General features: G+C 28.5%; 1 protein-coding gene across 1 annotated transcript; it reads right to left on the bottom strand.

Moving 5' to 3' along the window:
• Positions 1-1,388: 1,388 nt before the first annotated feature.
• LOC111027939 (palmitoyltransferase ZDHHC18) lies at positions 1,389-6,102 on the bottom strand. The gene is made up of 9 exons (XM_022306443.1): positions 5,766-6,102; positions 5,525-5,685; positions 4,430-4,594; positions 3,700-3,837; positions 3,463-3,614; positions 2,963-3,080; positions 2,788-2,903; positions 2,568-2,730; positions 1,389-2,069 (listed from the first exon to the last, which is right to left on the bottom strand). The coding sequence occupies exons 1-9, from the start codon at positions 5,912-5,914 to the stop codon at positions 1,792-1,794; spliced, it is 1,440 nt and encodes a 479-aa protein (XP_022162135.1). The 5' UTR covers positions 5,915-6,102; the 3' UTR covers positions 1,389-1,791.
• Positions 6,103-9,192: the final 3,090 nt, after the last annotated feature.

Raw genomic sequence — 9,192 nt, forward strand, 5'->3', positions numbered from 1 at the left:
TAATCAAAGAATAAAACAATGAAAAATTGAGATAATGATAAACAAGAAATTGTATACATTTAAATACTTAATATTTATAATAATATTAAATATTATTTAAAGTAAAAAACAAACTGTACATACATTTTGAAAATTGTTTTCTTTAAAATTAAGAAGACATCAAGATGTAAATTACACATTTATACTTTGACAAATTGTTGATAGTTGTAATTCTCTTAAGTATTAAAAAAACATTTTTATATGAAACTATATTGCATTAATTATAAAATCCATTAGCTAATCCAAAACTGTATTGCAATTAATATTTAAAAAACAATAGTTACCTTAATGAATAATACATAATAGTATATTTTGGATCAGTCGTATTCACAATTTTCATTGTTTTATATTGGTGTATATTATTTACATACTATTATTATTCTATTTCATAGTAACAGGGTATAATAATACACATGACATGATTAAATCCTTTCTATAATTTAATCAATCAGTTAAAATAAAGTGTTTTTTTAAAAACTTAAGTACATGCATAAAAATGTAAAATACAGATTTAATATATTACCATAATATTAATTTAATTGTATTATATTTTTATGTCACTGAATGATCACAAATCACAATAATTAACTTTAGACCACCAAAATATAGTCCACTGATAATGTTTTAATATGTAAAATATAAAGAATAATAAAATTGTATTGCTAGTAAAAAAATAATTGTATATTACTGCTTTAAAAATTAAATAAATAAATGATGTACAATGATTAAAACTATTTTTAAATTGTATAATAAATACATTGTAAGTCTTTACAAAGAAAACGAACTAGCCATCTTATCATTTTTTTTTCTTTTTCTAGAAATATTCAAAATTATTTTGATGTCTTTGTGTTAAGAAAATTTAAATTTATATTATAAACCCTATTTTTACCTTTAAAAACGAATAACAATTTAAATATCGAACAGTGAGAATATAAAAATATATATTGAATTTCTTTCATCTAATTAGTAATTAATAAACTTTTATCAATAACATTAATTATAAAAAGAAAAATTATTTCCAAGAAATAGGCACTAACGCGTTAATTCAAGTAAAAAGCACAACCGCAAATTCATGAACAATAATATTGAAATAAAAAAAAATAAATATTAACTAATTATTAATAAAAAAATAATAAATAATTGATTTACCTATTAGAATGTTTAAAAGTCTTATAGAAGATGGTAACACCCGAAAAAAAAATTGTTAGTTTTTTTTATAAAAAAAAGAAAATTTAACAATAATAATTACCTATTTATAAACCCTGACTATAAAAATAAAACATTATTCATTGGCATATTTAAGTCAAACCTTAGCCACAACATGTATGTAATGCCGTATAACAATACTATAATTTAAATTAAGTTATCTTATAAATACAAACAAAAATATATGTATCTAAATTAATAACTTTAAGGACCAAATTAGAAAAGTGCAAAATATGACATGGTGTTTACTGTTTAGTAATGAAATTAAATACTCAAAAAACGTTAGGTTTTAGTTTTAGGGCCTAATTAGAATAATAAATAAAGCAAAAGGCACTTATTATTATAACATTAAAATTGTTACTCCTAAAACAAATTGATTGGGCAGTCAGTTGGTAGTAAATAACAATGTTGCCACTAATTTTATTTTAAGTCATATTTAAACAACATACAAATTTCCTTAATAAGTGCCTAAACGCCATAAGGAATTTCACATTTATGTATGACTACAAAAATTAACAGGTACATAATTTGTTTTTTCTAGTTTAGTCATAACGTGTTTTTGTTTTTAACCAATTTCACTTGGCTGCCAGTACCAACTGATGATGCATCTTCTAATGAATCCAGGTCCAAAGCTGACTCGATCATTGTCGTGTCCTGAAGTAGTTGTAGCCGACTAGCACTAAGTGGTGGAGCACCAGATATAGTTTTTGACCCATCATCTAAATCTAGATCTGGATCTAATCGACCCGGTTCAATAGTCTCGTAAATGCCAGTATCATTGAATGTGTTAGTCAAGGAAGTTATACTTTTGTTGAATTTCACACCTATATAGTAGATACAAACAATGTTATATAAAAATAAATAAATGAATATATTTATTTATTTAAGCTCAACCTTGATCTTTAGTTCACTTACCAACAAATATTAATCCTAATCAACTTACATGGTAGTGAAAGGCATTTAAAAAGAAACAAAACATATAATATTAACAATTAAATTATTTTCATTACAGTTCCCAAAAAGATGAGCATTAACTTAACTAGTGTTATTCATAATACTATTTGATAAGTGCATTCTAGTTGATGAAGTGCCCCCACCATGCTCACGACAGTGACTATAGTAAAGTTTTTGATTGTTCCTACAACGATAACTAGGAACACGGGAAACAGCTGAATAATACATTGCTGCGCGGTCCCTACGCAACGGTAGACTAGCATAAAAATAATTTGGGTTGGTGGGGACTAAAAAATAGTCAGTTGGGTAATGATTATGTGATGTGATTAAGATTGAAGAATGGGAGGTTGGTGGCTTTTGATACAAACCATTTATAATATGACTTTGATGCACATGATTGTTTTGCGAATGATGAATACTTGGCATCGATGTTGTAAACGTATGTTGATTGCGGTCCAAGCTATCTGGTTGTAACATACTAGATGAACCATATTGATGCAATTGTATCTCATCAGTATTTGTTTTGCCATTCTATAAGTTATAATTAGAGTAAGTACATAAAATATTAAAACAATTATTACACATTACTTGGTTAACAGGTGCATCAGAAACTTCAAACCCTTTATTGGATATCACTGTATCTCTACTCTGACTTTTGTTCATTGATTTAGATTCGGAAAGCGATAAAACCACACCACGTCTATCTGAAATATATTAAGTGAATTAAGATTATTTAGAACAACAAACTAATATTTATGAATACCTAAAAGACTTGGAGGACGAGGAGAACACAATACATAACAATAATTGGCACAGATGTTACCTCGACTATATGGATTGGAATTTGGCCGTCCTGTTCGACTGGCAAAAGATCCTTTAATCTAATTACAATATATTAGTTTTATTTAACAGTAAACATTTTATTTGCAAGGATGGAAGCAGTGAACTAGATGAATGACAAACATAAACTTAATTACTGACTAATTTTAACCCATTTCATTTCAAAAGAAAATTTACTATAAGAAAAATTAATAAAATAAACATTCAGTGGTCACTGTTCATACAGGATATCAATACATTTTAAAATTTAACTTATAAAATCTTAATCATGAAAATAATGATATATTAAAAAACTATTCGTATATTTAATCTAATTAAATGAAAGAGACTATCTTCCTTCCCTGCAATTGTTTAGTATTTATATTTATTATAGCTTATAATATATACATCATACAATACACACAAAAATAAAAATGTACTAACATCTTCATTAGTCGTTTGATTGGATGCAGCAAGAAATGTATGAAATCCAGCCAATCCAATTACGCTCCAACAACTGAAGAATGTAATAATTACTACTATCACACTAGTAGGTGATTCAGAAATAGCATCTACCATTAGCCTGTTTTCGGATACTAAATAAAACAAAATACACAAAAGTATGAAGTAAATATTTATACATTTATAAAAATTAATTTGTTCAGAATTGCAATCACTTACAATAAAATAAATGTAGTACTGCTCCAATGAACACGATGATGATAAGTAAAGATAAACAAACAATAAACATATAGAAAAACCTGTAGTTCCGACGACCAACACAATTTCCTACCCATGGACAGTGATGATCAAAGTTTTCTAGATTTTAAAAATAAATTATATTTTAAGATGTAAGTGAAACATTTATCAAAGTTCTATACATATATAATATAAAAAATGTTGGTACAAAAAAATCAATTAAGGGTGTTGACGCCTGCTAAATTTAAACAGGCATACATTTCTTCATATATTGCATGGTAACCATACAAAAAGAATAAAATCAAACCTTTTCAATCATTCAAAACCCACTACACAGAAAAATCAATCAATTCTAGTAGAATAGTTGGATTTTAATGGTTTTTATTTTATTTGCAATGTAAAAATATTATTCAGGTCACATAGGACTCCAAGTTTTAGTATAACTTTAAATAACACAAGAAAAATACTCAATAGTTTGAGTTATTTAGAAATTTTTTTGCAGCTTCCGAAAATTTAAGAAAATAGGTGTTTCACTCCCTGTAAAGTCTTTATCTTATAAAAAGTAAAATTATCAAAATTCGATAATTACACAAAAAATGAGTTTTTCCTGTGAGGCAAGTTTTAGTACTTAAACAAAAGGCTCTGACACCCTTAACCAACAATTAATATTGTATTATACAATTTAAATACTAAAAATCTTCATATAACTTACCAACACAATTGTTGCATAAACTACAATGGGAAGCTCTTGGCGGTCTAAAAATCTTGCATGTTACACAATACTTTAACTTGATTGAATTGCCTTTAATGACTACCTCTTTGGTCCTAGGAGGCGGTCGTATAGTAGGAGTTCCTCCATTGTTTGGTATACTAATGTCTAAAATTTGAATCCGTTAAATATATTATATTTTATTTGATAAATAGACAAAAAAAAAAAATAATTTTAGAGATATTTAATTGATCAAACAATAACTTGACTATTAACTGAACACATTTGTAAATATAGGTTAATTTGAAAAGAAAAAAATAATTGTTATACGAAAAATTATTATTTGGTGATCATTATTTACTGAAAACTTATGTTTTTTTTTCAAATTTTACAAATTTTTTTGTATGGAAAGCTGTTTTCAGTTTTAATTTTAATTCAATATTTTACTATTGTCAATCAAATCATCAGCTTAGTTTTAAAAATAGGACTATATAACTTAGATTGAAGTTATGGAAAAAGTAATTGTATTAAAGTGCTAAATACAGCTTTTCATGCACATAAACTAAAATTGAACAGTGTTCAATACATTAAAAAAATATTTTAGTTCAAAATATCTAAATAACAAAAACAGTACTATTTATTTTTGACAAAATTATTTCTTTCATAATAAACACAATAATCTACTGTATGAATAATTGTAAAAAATTAATACACATTTCTATGAAAACAATAAACTATACAAGACATTCATGTATATGTATAGAAAAAAATAATATTAATGATATCAATATTTTTATACTTTGTAACAATATAATATTTATACAACAAGTGCTAAAGGGGAATATCTATCCCCCAAACATTCCCCCTTGTATATACCACTACCATTATAACATAATGAATCGTAACTTTTAAACAAAACAATACGAAAATGCATTACAACAAAATGTTATATATAGTTGCTAAGCAACTACCTACTTTGAGAACGAAAATATTAAAAATAAGACTGTACCAAATAATATGGGTCCAAGAGCCTTTACACAGCTAAATCCAGCTATGTTAGACTTTCACTAATATTAAAATAAATTTTATCAAACTTACAAACTTGTTTCTCAATGTAAGCGGCTTCATCGTCAGTCGCCCTGGGAATAATACCCGGGTCCGTGAAACTAGTCTTGAACAATGAGCCAATGACAAAGAGAAACAACACTCCCGAAATAACTGGAATGACAGGAGTCACACGACGGCTAAGGTATGGGCAGCTAGAACGAAAAACGTAAATAGTTTGTAACATCACAGGCATTGGTTTAGCAGAATTTAATATGGTGCCGACTCAACTCACTCGAATACAAAGAAGAGGACGCTCGTGCCAATGATGAGGATCACATTGATGTAGAACACTGCCGCATGCGGTGCCATCATGAGCCGGCCGTCACAGCAGAATCGGTTTCGACCAGGGAACATTTCCCATTTCCTGGTGACTTTGGCCATACCCAATGGGTCATTTGAATCTGAATGGTATTCCGCATAAATGTCATAAAATGTTCGGAGCACAGCAATGCATTACTAATTTTGGTTGAAACTGTTGCTACGGATAGAGGGACAAATGCAAACGAAAAACAATACAATTTTACCGAATTTTTAATTTTTGTTATACCTAAAACATTACAGGTATCATTTATTGTGTCGTCGATTAAGAATTTTATCAACAATTTATAGGTAAACAAAAAACACCAAATTACCCATAACCTGCAATCTATATTGATTATAGATTACGCATAATTTTGAGAACCATTGCGGTCAGTGGATGAGCGGGAACATTCAACCATATTATCGACAAAAAAAGAAATTATTTTGTTTGCTTCGGTGTTAACCACGATTTAGGATAATAAAATAGTAAAGTAATGTTAGGACGGTTAGGTACTGCCATTCAATCGCAAGAGGCTTTTACACTGAAAAACTGTCATAGTCTGAATCTGCTGATGTGATCGTGGTTTCACGTATAACAAAATAAATAAAATCATTTTTTTCGTGGTTGCATGTATAAAAAACAGTGTATTTTTGATTTTTTTTTTTAATAAGTTCAAATCACTTCACATAGATAGTGCCATTACAGCAGGTAACGAGAAAATTCCTGACTGCGGGACACTAATGGAATTGTTCAATTGCGATCTTTTAAGTACATTATTATATTAACTCAACACCTGCAGTAGCCACTGCTCACTAACCCAATTTTAGATACCTATTGGCTATTGGATGTATATATTTTTGTATTGATTGTAAGTACTAGCAGTTCACAATTTATAACAAACGACATTAGGGCGGCGATCTAACCCATATATGACCCAGTGACAGCCTTTGCCAGTGGTCTCTCAAAGTCCTTTGACCCACATGTCAAATAGCCGTTGTGCACGACGCATTATGTTGTTATAGGATTATTTTGCTTATAGTGCAAGCTTGCACCATAGCTAGGGGTGTGGGCGGATCGGTTCTTTTTTTTTATGTATTAGATTTCGATATTTAAATGAAAGGAAAAAAAATGAATTAATAGATAACAAAGAAAAGGAGAAGCATATTACGAATCAAGTAGGTATGCAAAAAAAGATGACCAAAGTGCAAGTTACTTTACAATCAAATTAAGAATACATCATTTTCGAAAAACTTTAATACATTAATAATAATGGGTCTCGGGCACCTCCCATGGATTGACAGAATTTATAATGTATAAGGTGTAAACACTGATTGTATAATATTTTAACATGTTACAAAATTTGGACCCTCCCCCCCCACCTCTGAAAATTCCCAAGTACTCCCCTGAAAAGGTAATTAAAATAATTTGCAAATCAACCGAAATGATATTATTATAATATCATTTCGGTTAAGTTAGGTCTAACGAGTAAACGAAATAGGGAAACCCATCAATCATAAGGTACCAGTGCAAATATTATATCGATTACGTATATGTTTACTTATTTTTACTTACTGATAATAAGCGACTTACAAATACGCATAATTATTACGAAGTATTGTAGTCATGCAATTTCAAACTTTTGAGCTTAAAGTAGTAAAGTAGCTTTTAGAACCTTTGACAAATTACAAATTATTACAGATTCACTTTTCTTAACAAAACATTTTTTTCTAGCATATGTTAACGTCTTTTGAATAATTAATTGTTTTTAGGTACATAAGATAAAATAACTATTATTAGTGAGGGGATCGAATAAAAAGCAACACATACTAATTTATAAAACGCATTGTTGTTGTTCTACTCTTAGGGCTCGTGCATTATGCATGTTTAAATCTATAGGTGTACCAGTTGGGAAGGAACACGTTCCTTTTATAGAAACGAAGCTCGGAACGCGTTCTATTTAAAATATAGGAACGAGGAACGGGAAAGAGTTCCTATTTTTAAGGAACTTGAAAGAAAATTTCCGCTTCTCAAATAATGAAAAAAAATAGTTATTTTTAACACGTCGAGTGCCATAGTATTTATGAAGCGTATACTATAGTGTGTTTCCGCGCCAAAACTGAGCCGCGACGCCGTCGGCTGACTACGTGTAGACGCCAGTTTCACGCGCCATGGGTTAGGTTAGTGCAATTCTGAGTGAAGGAGTGCATTTTTAGTCAATATAATAAACTTTTTACTGGGAAAAGTTTCAAGTCTACGATATACAACTTTTGAATTATAACATATAAACCTAAGACAAATCATTTTTGTTAAAAATCGGTGCTCCTTAGGAAGAAGTGAGTTGACCGATTTGAGTGGTAGTGTTTTTTGGGAAAAATTTTTAAGTCAGACTTAAAAACTGTACGCAAAAAACAATATTGACCACCACTTAAATCGTAAGAAATGTGTTAAGGAACGGAAATGCGTTTTTTTTTCATGACAGGAACGAGGAACGGGAACTAGTTCCTTTTTAAAAGGAACTTTCCCAACACCGAGGTGTACACAAACGAAAATAAGTTGATAGGGATATCACAATTCCACAGACAAGTAGCCACCACCTATGCACACTAGTAAGTTACTCATATTGTAATCCGCTTTGCATAAAAAATGCCATTACTCTTAAACTATAAATTATACATGAGTAACAAATTGAAAATTCATGAACTAGTTCAACATTCATTACAAGCTATTGATGATTACTTAAAGAGGACACATGTATTTGTGAGGTTTGTTTCATCCACCAACAAACTTTTAAACTACGACTAATTTTAATTTTAGGATGTGCTAAGTATATAATTTTAAAATAATGACAACAGAACACAAAAACATTACTCGGAGATGAGAGGAAGTAACAAATATGGAGGTGTACTTTGGAGTATCTAGGTTAGAAACTGGGAAGATTCTATTTTATTAATTTCTATTTAAAAATCACTAACAGTTAATTAATGGTACCATTTATATTTTATCAAAAAAATATATTTTTCAACATACATTAAATTTTTTCAAATGAGGTAATTAATAATAATTAAAATTATATCTTAATTAAAAAATGAATACATAACTTTTTTAATTACAGTCACTTAAAATTAATTATATACAAATCTTACTTCTAAACTTAAAATACACGAATCTAGTTTTATTAATAAAAGATATTGAGAAATGCAATTACAAACTCTTGTTTATATTAAGTTAAAAAATGAAATTGTAATAATGATAGGAATTGTTTCAAAAACAATAATAATGTTGAAAAAATAAAAAGTTACGGTTGAAAACGATTATATTAATCGTCAAATTTAATGGAATTAACACCTACATCAATTTG

The sequence above is a fragment of the Myzus persicae genome, unplaced genomic scaffold, assembly GCF_001856785.1.
Source record: "Myzus persicae strain clone G006 unplaced genomic scaffold, MPER_G0061.0, whole genome shotgun sequence".
Lineage (NCBI taxonomy): Eukaryota > Metazoa > Arthropoda > Insecta > Hemiptera > Aphididae > Myzus > Myzus persicae.